At 44.4% G+C, this 20,874-nt stretch overlaps 2 protein-coding genes across 15 annotated transcripts in view; one reads left to right on the top strand and one right to left on the bottom strand.

The window, feature by feature from the left end:
• Baz2a (bromodomain adjacent to zinc finger domain 2A) overlaps positions 1–10,630 on the top strand; it is a 34,276-nt gene extending 23,646 nt beyond the window's left edge. For 6 of the 7 annotated variants that reach the window (XM_047550065.1, XM_047550060.1, XM_047550062.1 and 3 more), the window contains 19 exons: positions 210–310; positions 617–682; positions 801–1,028; positions 1,172–1,426; positions 2,146–2,360; positions 2,657–2,731; positions 2,933–3,113; positions 3,241–3,300; positions 3,496–3,640; positions 4,248–4,900; positions 5,042–5,264; positions 5,388–5,543; positions 5,653–5,804; positions 5,984–6,273; positions 6,384–6,516; positions 6,631–6,777; positions 7,245–7,471; positions 7,588–7,731; positions 7,810–10,630. In XM_047550065.1, the coding sequence (XP_047406021.1) occupies positions 210–310; positions 617–682; positions 801–1,028; positions 1,172–1,426; positions 2,146–2,360; positions 2,657–2,731; positions 2,933–3,113; positions 3,241–3,300; positions 3,496–3,640; positions 4,248–4,900; positions 5,042–5,264; positions 5,388–5,543; positions 5,653–5,804; positions 5,984–6,273; positions 6,384–6,516; positions 6,631–6,777; positions 7,245–7,471; positions 7,588–7,731; positions 7,810–7,975 (3,617 nt within the window). In that variant the 3' untranslated portion in view covers positions 7,976–10,630. The remainder of the gene's footprint in view (positions 1–209; positions 311–616; positions 683–800; positions 1,029–1,171; positions 1,427–2,145; positions 2,361–2,656; positions 2,732–2,932; positions 3,114–3,240; positions 3,301–3,495; positions 3,641–4,247; positions 4,901–5,041; positions 5,265–5,387; positions 5,544–5,652; positions 5,805–5,983; positions 6,274–6,383; positions 6,517–6,630; positions 6,778–7,244; positions 7,472–7,587; positions 7,732–7,809) is intronic. The other variant, XM_047550061.1, reaches the window with a different exon arrangement.
• Positions 1–20,874, bottom strand: part of Rbms2 (RNA binding motif single stranded interacting protein 2) — an 85,052-nt gene that overhangs the window by 7,021 nt on the left and 57,157 nt on the right. For 4 of the 8 annotated variants that reach the window (XM_047550072.1, XM_047550071.1, XM_047550073.1 and 1 more), the window contains 5 exons: positions 18,896–18,973; positions 18,455–18,565; positions 17,607–17,687; positions 17,086–17,170; positions 13,228–15,565 (listed from right to left, as the gene is read on the bottom strand). In XM_047550072.1, the coding sequence (XP_047406028.1) occupies positions 17,090–17,170; positions 17,607–17,687; positions 18,455–18,565; positions 18,896–18,973 (351 nt within the window). In that variant the 3' untranslated portion in view covers positions 13,228–15,565; positions 17,086–17,089. Of the gene's footprint in view, positions 1–13,227; positions 15,566–17,085; positions 17,171–17,606; positions 17,688–18,454; positions 18,566–18,771; positions 18,974–20,874 lie in introns of those variants that run through there. The other 4 variants (XM_047550069.1, XM_047550070.1, XR_007108350.1 and 1 more) reach the window with 4 other exon arrangements.

The following is a 20,874-nucleotide window of genomic DNA, read 5'->3' as shown; positions in this document are numbered from 1 at the left end:
CAGGGGGGCTGCTCCTTCTACACAGGAGATGTCATTTGAGTTCTTTGTGCCATCACCATGGCAAGTATATATATTATGTATACTTTTTTTAAAAAATGGATTATTCAGGGAACTGCTTGGGTAACTACTTTGTGACAAACTGATGTGCTGCACTTGATGCTAGGGATCTGTCTTTCCACCTCATTTCACTTTTCTTTTTGCCTTTATAGAAACACTGAATGAGGAGGATAAAGCAAAGATGAATAAAAGCAAAAAGAAGATAAGGCAGAAGGTACAACGGGGAGAGTGTCAGACTCCTCTACAAGGGCAGGTGAGGGGCATTATTTGCTAACTTTTCCTATAATCCACTTCATCTCTTTTTTCCTCTCCCACTTCTGCCACCTACTAAGTAGCAACACACATTTATTACCCTGAGTTTTCTTGGCTTGATTTAGAGAATTGGGCTTATTCAAGAATATGTGGGCATCTCCAGGGTAAGAGAGTTGATCCATTGCCAAACCCTCATCATGCCATCTCTCACCTCTCCTCCCCAGCACCCTTGTCTGTTTTTGAATCCTAGCCCAAGCAGAGATGCTTTCAGAGTTTGAGGAGAAATGACTTCCCTTATGGTTTACAGGCCAGAAACAAACGGAAACAAGAGACCAAGAGCTTAAAGCAGAAGGATGCTAAGAAGAAATTCAAGGTAGGTGTATGTACACACTCACCAAGTCTAATTTTGAAGTCACCAAAATGGGACCAAGGAAGGGTGGTGACTGGTGTTTTTATGGCATTCTTGGTTCCTCTCTCCTTTGGGTGGGTAGGCTGAGAAGGAAAAGATAAAGACAAAGCAAGAAAAAATGAAGGAAAAAATGAAGAGGGAAAAGAAAGAGAAGGTAAAAATAAAGGAGGAGGTGGCCAGAGCCAAGCCAGCCTGTAAAGCAGATAAGACCCTGGCCACACAGAGGCGCCTAGAGGAACGGCAGAGGCAACAGAAGATCTTGGAGGAGATGAAGAAGCCCACAGAGGATATGTGCCTGTCTGACCACCAGGTAGTGAGGGGAGAGTAACAGTTCCTGGGTCATGGAGGGGCCAGTTGTGAGGACATTTCTGTAAAAGAAAGGACCTCATGGACTTCTATATTGTTGCCTTCTGATAAGTCTAACAGGACTCCCTACCACTTTTACCCCTCCAGCCTCTGCCTGACTTCACACGCATTCCTGGTTTGACACTGCCCAGTAGGGCCTTCTCAGACTGCTTGACCATCGTGGAGTTCCTGCACAGCTTCGGCAAGGTGCTGGGCTTTGATCCTACCAAAGATGTGCCTAGCCTGGGAGTCCTGCAAGAGGGACTCCTGTGCCAAGGTGACAGCTTGGGCAAGGTGCAAGACCTGCTGGTGCGACTCCTAAAGGCTGCACTTTATGATCCTGGCTTGCCCTCCTACTGTCAGGTGAGCTTCTTTCCTAGGCAGGCTGGGAGGACTTGAGATAGGCTTTGTCTCAGTTTTGCCTTCTCTTTTAGAACACTTAAAAGTCCCTCCCTAAAGGAGTGAGGAAATGAAGAAGATGTAACTTCTTCGTTTGTTTTCCCTTAATTTCGTTTTCTTCCTGATGCTTCTGGCTTTACTTTATTCCCTTTCTTTTATATGTTTTATTTATTTTTTATTTGTGCTTTTCTTTTGCAGTCTTTCAACTTCATACTTTTCCTCTTGTCCAATTTATTTATTTATTTATTTATTTTTGTACCAGGGATTAAACCCAGGGGTGCTTAACCACTGGGCCACATACCTAGCCCTTTTTATTTTTATTTTGAGACAGGGTCTTGCTCAGTTGCTTAGGGTCTCACTAAGTTGCTGAGACTGACCTTGAACTTGTGATCCTCCTGCCTCAGCCTCCCGAGCTACTGGGATGATAGGTGTGCACCACCATGCCCAGCTGTCTTGTTCAATCTCTTTTTTTAAGTTATTGATGGACCTTTATTTTATTCATTTATTTATATGCAATGCTAAGAATCAAATCCAGTGCCTCACACATGTGAGGCAAGTGCTCTACCACTGAGCCACGACTTCAGCCCTCTTGTTGTTCAGTCTTAACCCTGAAATTCTAGTTTCATCCCATTTGAGTTGTTTCCCTTTTCTTCCTCATTCCCATTATGTTCTCCTCCAAACAGTCCCTAAAGATCTTGGGGGAGAAGGTGTCTGAGATCCCACTGACAAGAGATAATGTGTCTGAGATCCTGCGTTGCTTCCTCATGGCATATGGAGTAGAACCAGCCCTCTGTGACAGCCTGCGCACCCAGCCTTTTCAGGCCCAGCCACCCCAACAGAAGGCTGCTGTCCTGGCCTTCCTCGTGCACGAGCTCAATGGCTCCACCCTCATCATCAAGTGAGGGGCTGGCAGTGGGGGTGGTTATCCTATACCTTGTGTCAGAATGGGATGGGGGAGGAGTTTAGTCATTTAGAAGTTCTGGGGTGATGTCTATCCCCTGCCAGGTTCTGAAGATGTTTGACTTGTAACTAAGTCTTAGTGCCCTCCCTAGGACAACTTAAGCCTTCCTTTGCCATTCATCCATTCTAGGTTCTAGGCTAAAATTCCTTGCAGCCCCTTTACCCATAAAGCCTGCCTTCTCTTTTTCTGTGCTGCCATTTCTACTTCAAATTACATTCCCTATTTCCCTGCAGTGAGATTGACAAGACTCTGGAGAGTATGTCCAGCTACAGGAAAAACAAATGGATTGTTGAAGGAAGACTTCGGAGGTAGGGACAAGACAGGGTAGAGCTTGAAGAGAGTGGGAAAGGGTGATGAATAGCCAGTACTTTTGCCTAGAATATCATGACCTTAGCCCTTTCCCTGGACTTGGGATCTTACCAGGTCTCAGGATGATTTAGATTCCAGTTTTCCCTTTTGTGGCATTGTTGTTTATCACAATTTCCCTTAATCTATGCATCTGTTTCAAGACTGAAAACGGCTCTGGCCAAGCGAACTGGGCGACCTGAGGTAGAAATGGAAGGGCCAGAAGAAGGCCTGGGGCGAAGGCGCAGTTCTCGAATCATGGAGGAAACCAGTGGCATGGAAGAAGAGGAAGAAGAGGAGACTATAGCAGCTATTCACGGCCGCAGAGGCCGAAGAGATGGAGAGGTACTGGATAAGAAAAGTGATTAAAAAAGAGAGAGAGAGTACAAGGAAAGTAGGGGATAGAAAGTAAATGTTCTTTCTTGGTACTGATTAACTTCCATTTTCTCAATATCTACTTGTTTCCTTCCAGGTTGATGCTATAGCATCTAGCATCCCAGAGTTAGAGCGTCAGATAGAAAAACTCAGTAAGGTACTGTGCTTCTAACCTCCCAAGAGTTGGAGGTATGGGCTTGGCAAGAATGGGTCATCATCTTAGCTGGGCCCAGGTGGTGCCAATTCTATAGGAAAACAGCCAGTGCCTTTCTCCCATATACTTAATGAATTCAAGTCTATTGATCTGGAAATATGTTTTTTTATTCATCCTCATTTTCCAATGTCTACCCAGCGTCAGCTCTTCTTTCGCAAAAAGCTGCTTCATTCATCCCAGATGCTTCGAGCAGTCTCCTTGGGTCAAGATCGCTATAGACGCCGCTATTGGGTGTTGCCATATTTGGCTGGTATCTTTGTGGAAGGAACAGAGGGGAACTTAGGTAGGTGTGTCTGTGGAAGCCCAAGTTCTGAATCCTAACAAAAGTTAAATAGTTCCCTTTTCTCTACCTAGTGACTTGGAACTGCTTTCATTTTATGAGAGTCAGTATAGCATAGTGGTTAAGAGCACAGGCCCTGGAATAAGACTGCCTGCATGCCTGCCTGCCTGCCTACTTGTCCCCTTGTCAGCTAAGTGCTTCAGTAACTTCATTTGTAAACTAGAGATAATAATAGTATGTGAACTTCACAAGGCAATGAAAGGATTTAAATGAGTTAATGCTCTTAATTAGAAAAGTGCTTAACAGGTCTAGGGATATATAGCTCAGTGATAAAGTACAGTACAAGGTCCTGAATTCGGTCCCCAGTACACAAAAAAAGTGAAATGTTAGTTTATGATTATGTTGCTGATGTTCACTTAGAACATGTAGTATTTCTTTCCCAGATACTTTGTCCATTGGCACATAAACTGCTAACCATGAAATCTCAAAAAAGGGGGACTAGTCCAATAGCAAAAGAAAGTATATATCCTGTGCTTATAGGATATATAAGCCTGCTTCTTTCCCATTATATTATCAGTGTATGTCTTAAGCTCTTTACTTCTCTTTACAGTTCCTGAAGATATGATAAAGCAAGAAACTAACTCCTTAAAGGTGGCAGCCCATCCACCACCCAACCCTGCTCTCTTATTTGTGAAGAGGGAGTTAGCTGGTTCCAACAGCTCTACCAGTTCTCCTGCCCGGACCCGAGGCCGACCTCGAAAAACTAAGCCTGGGTCAATGCAACCTAGGCAACCTAAGTCCCCTGTTAAGGGTCAGGATTTAGAACAGCCCCAGGCCCAGCTTCATCCAGAAGCTCAGTCCCATCCTCAGCTTCATTCACCTGCCCAACCCCAGCTGCAGTCCCATCCTCAGTCCCATAATGGGTTCCTGGAGCCGGAAAGCTCCCATTTGTCTTTGGGTCAGAGCCAGCATGACCTCAGTCAGTCAGCCTTCTTGTCTTGGCTGAGCCAGACTCAGAGCCACTGTTCCCTGTTGAGCAGCTCAGTCCTTACGCCTGATAGCAGCCCAGGAAAACTAGACCCAGCCCCACCTCAACCCCTAGAGGAGCCAGAGCCTGATGAGGCAGAATCTGGCCCTGATCCTCAAGCACCCTGGTTTAACTTCTCAGCCCAGATGCCCTGCAATGCTGCCCCTACACCACCTCCTGCAGTTTCTGAAGACCAACCTGCTCCCTCCCCTCAGCTGCCTGCCTCTTCCAAGCCAGTAAGTAGCCAGAATTAGTATATGCTTGGCTTCAACTTGCCACAGGCTTCATTGCCTGACGGGGGTGGCTGTTGTCTGAAGTTGAAGGAACCTGTAAATGTGAGAATATTCTCATTGCTCTATGTCTCAACTTATTCACAGATGAGTAGACCCAGTGTTACCAATCCCTGTTCACCAGTGCAATTCTGTTCCACACCCTTGCCCGGGGTGGCTCCTAAGAGGCGAACAGGAGACCCTGGAGAAATGCCACAGAGTCCTGTGGGGCTGGGACAGCCAAAACGGAGAGGGAGACCTCCCAGCAAATTTTTCAAACAGATGGAGCAGCGTTACCTAACCCAGTTGACAGCCCAGCCTGTCCCTCCTGGTGAGTGTCTTGGGTGGAAATGGGGTATGAGTGTAGATAAGAGTGGTGACCAATGTGGACTGTGTGATTCATAGTTGACTCCCTCACGCCCTGCACTTGTCAGTAAATATCCTCTGCTCACAGAGATGCGCTCAGGCTGGTGGTGGATCCAAGATCCTGAGACATTGGATTCTATGCTCAAGGCCCTGCACCCTCGAGGCATCAGGGAAAAGGCACTTCACAAACACCTTAACAAGCACAGGGACTTCTTGCAGGAAGTCTGCTTACGGCCCACAACTGGTAAGTACATACCTTGACCCAATCTGATGTAAATAATTCAGGGTAAATGTTGAACTGCTGCTTTGGTTAGCAGCCTGATGGGTCTGTGCCTCTGCCACTCCCTCCTTAGATTCCATCTTTGAGCCCACTCAGCTACCTGCTTTTGAAGAAGGGATTATGAGCTGGTCCTCCCAAGAGAAGACATATGAAACAGACCTCGCTGTGCTTCAGTGGGTGGAGGAGCTGGAACAGCGAGTTATCCTGTCTGATCTACAGATTCGGGTATACTGGGAATGGCGATGGCTTGGGAGTTGTTTAGGGGAGGACATCAATCCCTGTTAGGAAAAACCCTCTGTTTCTACTTCACAGGTGACCTACCATGAGCTTAAATGGGTCATGTTTTTTGTTTTGTTTTCTATGCCTAAATTTCTTCCATAAATGAATTTTATTCCTCCCTGAAGGGTTGGACATGTCCTAGCCCAGACTCTTCTCGGGAAGACTTGACCTACTGTGAGCATCTACCTGACTCCCAGGAGGATATTACCTGGAGAGGTCGGGGCAGGGAAGGGCTGGTACCTCAACGTAAAAGTACCAACCCTCTGGACCTGGCCGTTATGCGACTGGCTGCCCTGGAACAGAATGTGGAGCGGCGGTATCTGCGGGAGCCTCTCTGGCCAGCTCATGAAGTGGTATTAGAGAAGGCCCTGCTCAGCACACCCAATGGTGCTCCTGAGGGCACTACTACAGAGATGTGAGTGATTCCCATTCCACTTTTCTTGATTTTGGAGAGAAAAGGGATAAGTACCTGCTTCTTTAATGGATCTTACTTTTCCTTCAAAGAGCATCATGTTCTCCCTACAGATCTTATGAAATCACTCCTCGAGTTCGTGTCTGGCGGCAGACACTTGAGCGATGCCGGAGCGCAGCACAGGTGTGCTTGTGTGTAGGCCAGCTGGAGAGGTCCATTGCTTGGGAGAAGTCTGTCAACAAAGTGGTAAGAGACTGGAAGAGTCTGGAAAGGCTGAGGAACCAGCTGCCCAGGGTGGGTGGGATCACTGGTATGCAGAGGCTTGAGGGCTCACTCTCTCTCCTTACTACCTTGCTCCAGACCTGTCTAGTCTGTCGGAAGGGTGACAATGATGAGTTTCTTCTGCTTTGTGATGGGTGTGACCGTGGCTGCCATATTTATTGCCATCGGCCCAAGATGGAGGCCGTTCCAGAAGGAGACTGGTTTTGTGCTGTCTGTTTGGCCCAGGTGAAGTTTCTGCTGATTCCCATTCCCATCATAAATTGGAGATTTTCTTATTTATCCCATTAACTACCAATCCTTTATGTGTCCCTTATTTGCTCTGAGGCTTTCCTTGGAATGAGCTCCTTGACAGAGTGTTAGGAGACCTGACCAGAGTTCTGGTCCTGCTTAAATTCTATAGCCTCAGTTGCTTACTATATAAAATTGGAGTAATTATACATTTTACCCCTACTTGATGAGTTATGTGAGTAAATTCATATCATACGTTTTTTGTTTTTGTGGTTTTTTTTTTTTTTTTTTTGGTGGTGCTGGGGATTGAACCCAGGGCCTTGTGCATGCAAGGCAACTGAGCTATATCTGCAGCCCCTCATATGTATTTTGAAGCTTCAGTCACACTTAGGTAGGAATTTCAGTGAACTGGAAGACAAGTGGAGTGCCCTCTCCATTGCTCATCTCACTTTTCCTGCCCTCAGCAGGTGGAGGAAGAATTCACTCAGAAACCTGGTTTCCCAAAGCGAGGCCAGAAGCGGAAAAGTGGTTATTGGCAGAACTTCCCAGAGGGTGATGGCCGCCGTCGCCGAGTACTGTCAAGGGGCCGAGAAAGCCCAGCAGTGCCTCGGTACTCAGAGGAGGGGCTGTCTCCCTCTAAGCGACGGCGAATCTCAATGCGGAACCATCATAGTGATCTCACATTTTGCGAGTGAGTTGAGGGAGTTCTGGGACAGCTGGCTTTCCTTCTGGCAGAGGGAAGGACTGGAAGGGGTCAATATGTGTCCACTTGTGGATATAGAACCATCACTGTCCCTGAACTGATAGGATTATCCTTATGGAGATGGAGTCTCATGATGCAGCCTGGCCTTTCCTGGAGCCTGTGAATCCACGTTTGGTGAGCGGGTACCGGCGCATCATAAAGAACCCAATGGATTTTTCTACCATGCGGGAGCGCCTGCTCAGAGGAGGGTAAGCAGATGTTGGCAGCTCCCCTACCTCTTCCTTACTCTGCAATTCTTATCCAGCTTACACCTCTGCCCCTGCCAGGTATACCAGCTCAGAGGAGTTTGCAGCTGATGCCCTCTTGGTCTTTGACAACTGCCAAACCTTCAATGAGGATGACTCTGAAGTGGGCAAGGCTGGGCACATCATGCGCCGCTTCTTCGAGAGTCGCTGGGAAGAATTTTATCAGGGCAAACAGGCCAATCTATGAGGCAAGGGAGGTTGGGAGTCACCTTGTGGCATCTCCCCGCACCTTCCAAACAAAAAACCTGCCATTCTCACCTGCTGATGCTGCCCTGGGTCCAGACTCAAGTCAGATATAACCCTGATTTTTGACCCTGCCCTCGGCAGCAAACCACATCCTCTTTTCCCTCTCCCCTTTCTCCCTTCCTCCTCTTGCTCCTCAAATAAGAGGTGCAGAGATGAGGTCCTTCTGGACTGAAAGCCAAAAAAGAAAAAAATAATTTTCCTTTCTGTTTTATTTCCTAATTAAATATGAGGAGAGGAAAAGAAGTCCTTACTTCCTTCTCCCAGCTTCCTCTCCTTCCCTGTACATGCCCCAGCATTCTGGGGTTATTTAACAATAGCAATAGTTCTAGTGAATGTGTGAAACTGAGAAACACTCTGTACTGTGTGCGGACCCGCAGTGACGGCCAGTAAAGTGGACTTAACTCCCAAGTGTGTCGAGCCGGACACCGGGCCCTGAACATGCTGCTTCCATGTTCAGTCCCTTCCCTGCTTCTCGCTTTCTCTCAACTTTTTCTTTTCTTTCCCCTCACATTTTTCTAGATCTTCCTCATCCAATAATGTAAAAGTATCGTGTACGGGTTCCTCCCTCCATTTGTCCCAAATCTTTTTTCCCCCTCAAAGGAAAAAAAGTTCAGAGGTCCCTGTCTTTCTCTGTCCTCATCTTCCTGCCAATAGCTATCCTTTCTAAAATGTTGGATGCTCCTCACATGCTGAGTTTCCAGCCTTTTCTGAAACTCAGTGGCTGGGGAGAGGGCAGGTAGGCACCCTGGGCCTTCCAGCCAACTTCCCCACCTGATTCCCAAACCTCCCTCTTGGGAACTCCTCAGGGACAACTACTGCTGAGTTTGGGTGCACCTCCAAGATGGAGGCCAGGTAGCAATTGGCTGGCCTCAGAGAGAGGGAGAGAGAGGTGTTTTGTATAAATGTGTGTGTGTGAGAGAGTGAACGAGTGAGCGCTTACATGTAAGCTGTGATTGTGACCCTGTTTTGTTTGATGGGATCCATTTTTCCCAAGTATCTGTTTTTATTCTCACCTTTCCCATTGTTTCATACCATCACCTTTTTGTCTTTGGGAAACCACAGGAACAATTTCTCTGGGGACATGGCTGCCTCTCTCTCTCTCTCTGTCTCTCTCTCTCCCGGTCATTTCTGTTCCAGCCTCTTCAAACTGTGCAATCTTTCGGCAGGAACTCCCTTTCCTCTCAGTAGCTTCAAGTCTTAAGCTTTTGCAGGAAGGGGAGTAGAACTGGATCTTTCCTAATCCCATGAGCATCTATGGGTTTAGTTGTACTTTCCTTCATCTACTTCATCCCCAGGACCCCTTCCCCAGCAGCAGAGACCCTGGAGCACAGAAGGGGTTCTGGGTCCACCACTGCCCTTCTTGTGACTATGCCTAAGTTAAGCCCCCAACATGTGAGAGGAAAGCTGCTAACTCCAAGCTATAGCCATGGGCCTCTGGCCCCCTGCTTTCCTGCTCAGCAGAGCCCCTCCCATCAGAGATTACGGGTACTTGCACTGGGGAGGTGGCTGCTGGCTGGCCTAAGCAGAGAGCTGAGGCATCCCAAGAAATGTTCCATTGGGTGGAAGGTGCCAGATGAGGTGGAGCATTCCTTGTACTTCTGGCAGCACTGAAGAGCCACTGATGGGGGTAGGGGGCAGTGTAGGTCCGGGGGCAGCCCCTTTCTTATTCCTTTAACATCCCTTCTCCCTCATAGCCTATTTCTAAAGTCGCCTTTTCTGTCAGATAAACCTCAAAACTTAATTTTATTTGAGATTTCTTTTTTTTTTTTTTTTTTTTTGCTTTTAAATAAGAGGTGGATTGAAGAATATTTGAATTGACTTTATATTATGCATAAATATTTATATTTTATCTAAATAACTGCGCTGTAACAAACTTTGTGTTAGACATTTGGAACTGTTATAGTTGGGGGTTTCTCTTCTTCCCCATGGCAGTTTTCCCCTGGCATAAAATGTACTAGATTAATTTCATTGTTGGAGGTGAGGTGGATAGGGGGAGTGAAGTCTCATTTGTTCTTGCTTCGTGTTCCTCTCCCAGTTCCATCTCTTTTCCTAGGGACCAGGCACTCTTTAAGGTGGGGTGGGGTCCAAGAGTAGTTTGAAGAAGTGTGGGGGCTGAAGGAAGGATGGGGATAGAGCATGATGAAAGGGGCCATTTCTTGTTTTTCTTTCCTCATCTTCATTGCCCCTGGAGCTAGGTGGATTTTCTCTATGGTCAAGAGTATTTGGTAGGGAAGGCAGGTTAAAATAAAAAGACATCCCACCCCGCTGCCCCTTCATTTCCCCTCTCCTGTCAGTCTGGTAACAGCAAGAAACCACACCATCTACACCAAGTTTCCATGTTCCTTTTACAACAAAAGGGACTGACTTTTTATATAACCAAATGTGGTGTTTTAGTGACTTTTTGATAATGTACAGTTTTTTGTGAATTTAAATTTATTTCTTTCTATATTTTTAGGACCAATCTCATTTTTAATAAGGTTAAAAAAGGAAAAAAAAAAAAAGCCTAGAGAAAAAAATCTGTTTTTGCCATGTGATGTTCCACAAGTGCAGCTGTAGAAAAGTGCTTGTCAGTTGAATAAAAACCACATTTGATAGATTCAAAAGGCTCTGTGTATTCCTCTTCCCTTCTTCATGTATTCTCTTATCAGGGAGAGATGGGTGTTGGGATGGGCCTGACTGGTTTAAGATGCAGGTTTATCACCAACCCATCTTGGCCCTTTCTGTGCTAGAGCTATCTAGCAACAGGATTCCTAATTCATACCCTCTGCTTGCATGGATGGAACAGGATCCATGGACCTGCCTCAGTGTCTTAACTGAAATACTGGGGTATGTAAAGTTTCGACATGTCTTGCCTTCTAAGCTGCCACCTGTTTTCCTGTAGCAGCATTCCCTGCCACCCATGGATAAGACACCAAGATAGATTTTTGTGTTTTATTAAAAAGATTGAAGACAAAATGGATCTCTACCAAACTGTAAGAAAACAACAAGGGAAGACCAGGGGTCAGAAAAAAGTAAGCTAAAAGGATGGCATTGGCACAACGTGGGAAGAATATAAAACTAGAAATCTCTGCATAAAATGTACAAAGTGTGTTTTAAGTATAAATTAAACTTATTTCAAGGTGATAAGTGCATGTAGTGAGTATTCATCCATCTGAAAAGGGTATGTGTGGGGAAGTTAGGACACCAGTAATGGGGTAGGAATTTTTATTTACTCAGGCTGTAAAAGTCTTAAAGAGGTAACCCTTCAGTGTGGGTGCTCTGTCTCCTAAACCCTCTAAAATAACTGAATGTTATGGTGGCAAAGGAACATCTGCTTCCAGTCCTGTAAAACATGAACTCTTTGGTGTTTGGTTACTTTCTCAAGTATATAGCAGCCAATTATTAAAGTTCTCAGCTCTGTTCCAATGTTGGTGGTCCTGGGGTAACTCCCAACCATTAGTTGTTATCTTAGGTGGTACCACATTGAGACCTACCTAAAAAGTGTGATTAGTGAGCTAAAACCCCCAGAGAAGAAATGAAATAGAATTACCAGAAATAGAAATACCAAAGCCTTTGTGGATTTGTTCACGAGCCCTTTCTAGTCCCCAGTTTGCTAACTGTCATGAAGAGAATAGTAGGAAAAGATTAAGTCAGGTGCTTGTGCCCTTGCTGAACTGATTGTGAGGTAGATGAGTAACAAGGACAAGGAAGTTTGGGGATCTACTTGCATAATGAATGAATACTTATTCAAAACAGAAGTGGACAGGCCGGGGAGAAAGCAGTGGTAACTGGAGTGTTGAGGGCACCTAGTTTTCTCATTACAAACATGGGGAACACCTATAGGGAGGTTCAGCGAAGATCAGGGGAGAGCACTACAGACAGTTTTAGTCACTGAAGAAGTTTGTCCTATGGAAGAAAGGGGTAAAAGCTGAGTAAACTTCAGGAATCTGCTAATGTTGGAAAGCCCTAAAAAGTGGGTCACATAGAAATGGAGTGGTTGGTTTAAAAGGAAGTCAGGAAGAACTGGTGTAACAAGGCATAAGATCTAGGATCTACAGGCTGGCTTTTATAACCCCCACCCTCTTTGAAGTCCACAGATCCAAGTTTAGCAGAGGCCAGGGGCAAGTTGGGGCCTGACCATGCCCAAGCGTATTGCTCTTGGCTAAGAAGGCAAAGTAGCCCCTCATTTGTGCAATGCTGCTACTTCCCAGAAAGTGGGGCGTGTGCCTAAGAGCAGCAATGGTTCCTTTTCCAGAAGACTAATAGTCAATGTCAAGGATTCCCCGCAACATTCCAGTGAGATCACTCACAGCATCTTTATGGCAAAGTAAAAGCTCACGTGTAGACCTCAGCCCCAGTGGGTTGACATATTGAAGTAGCAAGGAGAGCCTGGTGACACTGCAGGCATTAAGGGGGGGGGGGGCGATGAATGAACTCACTATAAGCAAATTAGGAAAGGAAGGGGAATGGAATGGGGCTGAAGTGGCACAACCAGGGGTGGCTTGTGCAGCAGCAAAGTCTTGTCTTCGTCCTTAGTGCAAATGATGTCCTATTACTTCTATTGCTGACAAGGGCTGTGACCTCTTCAGAGCTACCAGGCTTTACACTCTTTGGTTAAAAATACTAAAAATAACATCCCTATCCATCATCATTCCCACACCTTTCTAACCTCTACCTGCACCCTCCTCCAAAGAGTCCAGTCTAGGGTCAGTATTAACTCGGTCTGAAAGGAACAGTAATAACACTGACATGAAATGGGATAGGCAGGCAGAGAGCCTAGTAAAGGGTTATAATGTATAAGGAAGGAACTCATAAGTTCTAGTTGACTGAAAACAGAAAAGCACGAAGTATTGAAATATTTTAAGAATGTTATGAGCATCTGTAATGAGTAGGGGGGGAGATGAAAGTACAGAGTATAAGATCTGGCTTCCAAGAAGACAGGATTTAGAATATACTAGGCATAGTGTAGAGGAGCCCTCTACCCGCTGCCCACCCTGACCAATCTTCCACTATTTCATGGGAGAAATAGTTCCTTCTTCCTTTCTCCAATTACTACCCACTGTTAGAAGTGAACTAACAACTATGGGGAAAAATAGGAGTATAAACCAATAGCACCAAAAAGAAATTCCTAACCACTATAAAAATAACTACAGGCTCCCCATCACTTCCTGTGCTCAAACCAGAAACACTCATTAATAGACTTTCAACAGTAGGTTCATATGAGAACCAAAAAAAGGTAACTTTAAGATTTTCAAACAAAGTAAAAATCACAGCCATTTAAACAATTTTGAAAATACAGAGAAAGGAGACAATCAGGGATTCTGGGAGGCAGAGGAAGGGCAGCAGAAACACCACCAGTTTCTATGTAGGAAAGGCAACCCCCAAACAACCTACCAGCAAGACCTCCCCAATCTACCTTCAGGCAAATAAATGGAATTCTGGATTTTTTTTTTTTTTTCCCCATATCAGGTATTGGACCCAGGGATGCTTAACCTCTGAGCTACATCCCCAGCCCTTTTTGTTTTGAGACAGGGTCTTGCTGAGTTGCTTAGGGCCTGGCGAAATTGCTGAGGCCTGCTTTGAACTAGTGATCCTCCTCCTCAGCCCTGCAAGCTGTTGGGATTACATGTGTGCCTCACTATGCCTAGCTAGCTGTTTTCTCTTTTTCTTAAATGCCACTGATGAGAGAGCAGCTCTGGTATATTTCACTTTACTGAAGGCTAGAGTCAAAAGCAAGCACTGTCTGCTTAGCTAAACCCTTCTGGAAGGTTACTGGACTTGGGGCTTTGACACTGGATAAGACTAACCTGGGGTTTGAAAGCACCAATTCTTTATACTTTGTATCCTACCCACTGCCCCCAACCCCCTTATCCCCAAGATGTACAAAGCCTGAGGGCAGGGAAGACTGAGACTCTCAGTTGTGGGGTGGGAGGGAAAGAAGGGAAAGCTGGGCCTAGCTATATGTGCAGCCACTGACATCTCAGTTTCTCTTCCTGCTTTTATAGTCTTTTTCTCCATACCAGCCTATGAACACCTATTTCTCCATCTCCATTATTTGCTTTGCCTGGTGGAGATGCCTCCTGGTCTTGGAGTAAGGGGAACAAAATTCTCCTTTTGGTACAGGAGAATGATTGGGAGAAGGTAGGAGAAGCAGGACCTTATTTTCCAGAAGAAGATGAGAAAAAGCATTTTCCTACTTATCTTGATGTAAGAAAAATAGAAGCTTTTTTTTTTTTTTTTTTTTAATTGAGTTGCTTTACCATTGAGCCACATCTTTGGCCCTTTCTATTTTTTATTTTGAGAAGGGTCTTGCTAAGTTGCCCAGGCTGACCTCAAAGTTGTGATCCTCCTTCCTCCACCTCTCTATGGTCACTGGGATGACAGGCCCGTACCACCACATCTGGCAGGGCTAGGTAGAGGCATTTATAAAGATCTGACCTTGTAAATTATGAGATGGGATGTATTCTCTTTTTCTACCCTAGCTCCCTATTGTCCTTCAACAAGAAGGAAAATTATTTCCAATGTTCTGGCTCCCTAGGGAAGGGGTCTAAACACACCAGAGCACATCAGAGCTCCTTTCCCATCCGTGCATAGCACACACACAGAATAATCTGTACTTTCCTCCCTCCAAGTATGTGTGTGCATTTAGCATGTGCACAAGAGCCATGAGCCTTACAAAGACAGCTCTTGTTATATGCAGAAGCATCAATGTCAGAGCCCAGGGGGAATTCAAGGATACCAGTTCCATCTGTTCCAACCAGTTGCATGAGTGTTAAAAGGCACTGTACGTCCAGGACTAGGTAAGAATTTACCCCAGCCCAGAAGTCAGGGAAACACTGTCTATATCAAGGTTTCTCAATCTTGGCCCTGTTGATGTTTTGAACTAAACAATTCTTTGCTGGGTATAATGGGGCTCTCCTGTGCACTGTAGATGTTTAGTGGCATCCTTGGTCTCTAGCAACTAGATGCCAATTGCACACACTTCCACTCACAGGCATAGCAATAAAAAATGTCACCAGATAACTGCAATGGCCTCTGGGGAATAAAACCACCCTCCTTGAGAATGATTGATCTGCAGCAAGGTCACAGCTATAAAGACCTGGAACACAAAGCACAGCAATGCAGCAGGGAAGACAGGCCACACAATCTGGGCAGAAAAGATCCTCCAGGAGGCAGGACGGCAGGTATTCTGAAAAAGTTGGATCTGGAAAAGACACCTTCCTCAGAGGGCAACGGCCTTTGCAGTGAGAAGAGCTAGCCAGAAGTCAGTCAGTCCATCCTTCTGGAGATTGCTTAGAGTTGCTGAAATCTAGTCTTCAACCAAATTTGCTTCAAGGTAAGTTCCAAAGCTGTGGGTCATCTCTCAAATGAGTTTAGATCACATTTCTGCTTCCTGAAGGCAAAGTCTAGTCTCTTCTCCTAAGATGTGGCAGGGCCAGGGAGAAAGCCACTTCCACTCCTTGCTCAGCTCCCAAAATTCCATATAAACTTTCATTCAAAAAAGAAATTCATAAAATTAAAAAGCATAAAAAGACCAGTTAGGCAGGGTCAACTGTATGGAAAAGAGAAAAAGAACAATCTGGATGAGAGAAAGCAAGCAAAAAATATGTGAAGAGGGGTGTGTGAACTGACAGTCTTACAAAAAACCAAATTTTTAAAGTTTATATATTTTCTTAAACACATATCAAAAAAAAAAAGTTCAAAACTAAATCAGCTACTAGGGCTCTTCGGTCAACATTCTAGCATTGCGTCTTTTTTTTTTAGTTGTAGACAGAATACCTTTATTTATTTATTTGTATATGGTGCTGACAATCAAACCTAGTGCTTCACGCATGCTGGGCAAGCACTCTACCACTGAGTCACAACCCTAGCCCCTAGCACTGTATCTTCATGGGTACTTATATTTGTTTTGTTTTGTTTTTGTGTACTGGGGATTGAACCCAGGGATACTCTACCACTGGGCTACATCCCCAGCCCTTTCACTTTTTATTTTGAGACAGGGTCTTTTAAGTTCTTCAGGCTAGCCTCAAACTTGCAATCCTCCTCCCTCAGTCTTCCAAGTATCTGGGATTACAGGTGTGTGTACTGTGCCCAGCTTGGTTATTTAAAAAATAAAATAAGATAAAAAAAGCATGCCTGTAATTCTGGAACTCCAGAGGCCGAGGCAGGAAGATCCAAGTTCAAAGTCAACCTTAGCAATTTAGTGAGGCCCTAAGTCTCAGAATTTTAAGACAGCGATACCCAGTCTCAAAAAATGAAAATAAAAAGTTGGTACAATGCTTGCCTTGCATGCATGAGGCCCTGGATTCAATACCCAGCACCACAAAAAATAAAATAAAATAAAACTCAATTGAAAAAGAAGGGGGTTAGGGATTTTGTTCAGTGGCAGAGTGCTTCAATGGCCTAGCATGTGCAAGGCCCTAAGTTTGGTCCTCAGTCCGGGGGGGCGGGGGATTAGAAGCCAGCCAGGGTGACATAATGAGACCCCCATCTCAAAAAACAAAGCAGAAAAAAAAAAAATGATTGGGGATGTGGCTTAGTAGGGTTAAACACCCACCCGTCAGTTCAATTCCCAGTACCAAAAAACCAAAACAACAAAATACTGTCTTTCATATAGATGAGCAGAAGCTCCAGCTACCATGACTCTTTGGGGTAGGAGAAAAGTACATTGCAATTAAAAACAAAGGAAAAACTTTCTTGACAAAAGAAAAAAATGTGTGTATATGTGTAAGTTTCTCCTTGAATGTAGCACATACAAAAAGTGCTGATTTCCCCAGGTTCCATCAGCAATGGAGAAAGAGTACAAGGCAGGAGCATAGAGATTTCTTTATTATGAAAAGGATGACCAAGTGTTAGTTCTTAACAGGGCCTACAGATGGTGCGTAACCTGGCTAACCCTCTGGAGTCCGGGAGCATGTCCAAGAATTCGTTTGAATTTTAGATGGGGAGGAGAATCCTAAGGGAGGTGTAAGTCAGAGGGTAGGGAGCAGGAGAAACTGTCTGACTTTAGGCAGAACTGAGCTGCTCTCTTTTAGCTTAGGACTCCCCACTCCCCCAACATGTGGTTCTTACCTGCTTACTTGCTGAACTGGAAAGAATAGACCCCGTGGTCTGAGGGCGTATCCACTGCCACTTGATTCTGTTGCCCGCTGCTCTCCTGTACCATAGCCAGGAAGGAGAGTCATCTTATATGTTCCTTTCCTCAGCTCCCACAAAAGCAGCCTAGCTAAAACCCACCCAAAGCTGAGAGGCCTCTCCAACCCACCCACTCACCACAAACAGCACGTCAGCACTGGAAGAAATGTAAAACAACACAGGCACTTTGAAAAAGTCAAAAGTTCTTCAATGTTCATAGCAGCCTGCCCCACTCCCAAGACACACTAGTCAATTCGAGGCAGCATTCTGGTATTAACTACCAGCTGGCCCAAGGGTCTCATTGATGAACACACACGAAGTCTTTCCTTCCTGCACTCTTCATATAGCTATTAGTTACTTATGAACACAGAATCAGCATCACTGTGAGAGGAAGAACTTGATAGGGGAAGATCTGCCATTATCATTGTCCTATCCTCACTCCAAAAAATAACTCTTACCTCAACTGAAACACTGGAAGAAGGCACAGGGGTGTACTGTGAGATGTAAGCTCCTTGCATAGCTGTGGCAGTTGGCATATACTAGAAGAAAAACATCAACCAGCTAGAGCAATAACTCTGGGCTACATGTAAAGTACCTGGGGAATTTTTTTTTAAGTATATGTTTTAATTGTAGGTGAACACAATACTTTTTTAAAATTTTCATGTGGTGCTAAGGATTGAACCCAGGGCCTCATGCATGCTAGGCAAGTACTCTACCACTGAGCCACAACCCCAGCCTCCCTGGGGATTTTTATTCCTGTGTTCTAGCTCCAAAGAGTCTAATTCAGTTGGTCTGGGTATCGGCTTCTTGAAGGCATTCTGGGTAGTTCTTAAATGCACTGGCTTAGACATACTTTTACTAACTTAGCCTTCTCTCCTCCTCTCCTCTGTTCTGACTTCCTGCTACTGTGTGCTCAGCATACTGCATTCCCTGCCTGTTAGCCCTCCTGTGCACATCAGAATGCACCAGGCCCCAAAAAACCTGAGGAGCTTCATCTGCTCTTTCCATTACCATTTTGATAAGGATTTCTAGGAAACGTGTATTAACTCTTAAATTAATACACACATAGAAAACACTTTAGTTTTGTAAGGAGGAAGCAGTTTATAGGGGTAGGCTGGAGAGCAAAATGACTGCATTCCTGACTTACAGATCATTATTTTTGTAGTTTATTTCCAATTCTGTCCAATTCTGAGTGCCCTCAATGACACTGAAGTGATTCTATCATTCATAAGTATTTGTGCTGAGGAATACTGCCCAGGTACTCCTTGCTCTGCAGGAGTTAATAATCAGAAATATCCAGCTTTACCGTGCCTGTGCTGCTGAGCGAGAGGTGGCCCAGTTGCTGGGTAAGGGGCCCCATCACGGAGGCAGGCTGGAGAGAAATGGGGTGATCCATCCCCGGTGTCAGAACTGAACCCTAAAGGCAGCAACAAAGGAAAAGAGTTAGTTGGCAGCATCCTGTGAGGTTACCTAAGGCAGTGACAATGAAGGGACCACTGAAGACAGACGTTTTTAAATCCTGGGAATTAAAAGCCATAGTGAGCAGCAACCCAGTCATATAACAGGAACAGACACTCTACCCATCAGTCCAAAGGGACAATTATCTAAGAACAAAACACTCACAGAATTTAAGGGCTGCACAAGGTACTGAGCCAGAACTCACACCCACATCTCCTGTCATCAAAGCCCTTTGCTTTTCTTTACATCAAATTGCCTCTTTTGCTTCTGCCCACTTCTGAACACTCACTGAAGGCTGCATGAGGTATGACTGGTGGTGCATCCAAGATGGGTTAGGTAATTGTAGAGGAGATGTCTGAGTCACTCTCTGATGTAAGCAAAAACAAACAGAAATGTTAACTGCAGAGAAACTATTGTTCAATGGTCTGATAATTATCAATGATATAATGATATTTAGCAAAGTTCCCCCAAAATGCCCCCCTCAGAGTATAAAAACATTAATAAAAGCTGTTTCAAACATATTAACAACTCACAACTATTCAATGAATAGACTGATTAAAAATTAGCAAAGGATTTGGATAGAATAATAATAGAAAGTGTACACATGGCTAGTAAGTACATGAAAGAGGTTCAAATGCAAATAAAAAACACAATGGGGCTGGGGTTGTGGCTCAGTGGTAGAGTGCTTGCCTGACACATGTAAGGCACTGGGTTCGATTCTCAGCACCACATAAAAATAAAGGTCCACTGACAACTAAAAAACAACAACAACAACAAAAACCACAATGGTATGTCACTACACACCCAATAGAATGGCTCTAATTAAAAACAGAGAATAGGGCTGGGGAGATAGCTCAGCTGGTAGAGTGCTTGCCTTGCAAGCACAAGGCCCTGAGTTCGATCCCCAGTACCGCAAAAAAAAAAAAAAAAAAAAAAAAAAAACAGAGAATATAGGGATGGGGTTGTGGCTCAGAGGTAGAGTGCTTGCCTAGCACGTGTGAGGCCCTGGGTTGGATTCTCAGCACCACATATAAATAAATAAAGAAAAGAAAGGTCCATCAATAACCAAAAGCTACATTAAAAAAAAAGGTAGATAACAAGTGTTTTACAAAGCTGTTGAAATATAAAATGGTGCATCACTTTGGAAAACACTTTAGCAGTTCCTAAAACAGTTAAACATAGGGTTACTATGTAACTCAGCAATTCTACTCCTAAGTTTATGCCTAAGTGAAATGAAAACACATGTACCCCCTAAAAATCAAAATAGGAATGTTCATAGCAATATTATTCATACTAGGTGGAAACACCTCAAATGGTCATCAACTGATAAATGGATAAACAAAATGTGGCATATCCATACAAAGAAATATTTTTCAGCCAAAAAAATGAATAGTGATGCATGTTAAAATATGGATGAAACATGAAAACATGCTAAGTGAAAGAAACACCAAAGACAACATATGACTTCATTTGCATGAAGTGTTCAGAACAGACAAATCTACAAACACAGAAAATGTATATAGCAGGTGCTATGGTACATGCCTATAATCCCAGTGACATACACAAAAATAAGTTCCTGATTACACACTTAAGTGTAAAACAATAAAATAATAAAATATAGAGACCACATATACAATATAGGGGACTGAAAAAGCATGCCACTGCGCCCAGCTAACATTTTTTAAATTAAGACAGGAAATTCAAAAGCTATAAAAGAGAGAGAGCCAGGCATAATGGCACATGCCTGTAATTCCACCAATTTGGAAGGCTGAGGCAGGAGGATTACAAGCTCAAGGTCAACCTCAGTAAGTTAGTGAGGCCCTAAGCATTTTAGCAAGACTGCCTCAAAATAAAAAGGGCTGGGGAATGTAGCTCAGTGGTAAAGTGCCCCTGGGTGGGTTCACTCTCCAGTGCCAAAATAATAATAATAATAATAATAATAAAAATATATATATATATATTTGGTACAGGAAATTGAACCTAGGGATGCTTAATTGTTGAGCCAAGTCTCTAATCTTATTTATTTATTTTTAAGTTTTGAGATAGGGTCTTGCTAAATTGCTGAGGGTCTCACTAAGTTGCTGAGGTGGTCATGAATTTGCAATCCTCCTGTTTTCAGTCTCCCCAGTCGCTGGGATTACAGGGGTGTACCACCACACCCAACCAGAGATGTTTAACAACAGGCAAACTTAAAACTTCCATATGGCAAAAACTTACACACAGGAGCAGCAGGAGCATCACCTGGGGACTTGTTAGAAATGCATGTTC

Source organism: Sciurus carolinensis, chromosome 4 (assembly GCF_902686445.1).
Source record: "Sciurus carolinensis chromosome 4, mSciCar1.2, whole genome shotgun sequence".
NCBI classification, from domain to species: Eukaryota; Metazoa; Chordata; class Mammalia; order Rodentia; family Sciuridae; genus Sciurus; species Sciurus carolinensis.
Note: the sequence above shows the minus strand (reverse complement) of the source record. Positions and strands in the feature narration are given on the sequence as shown.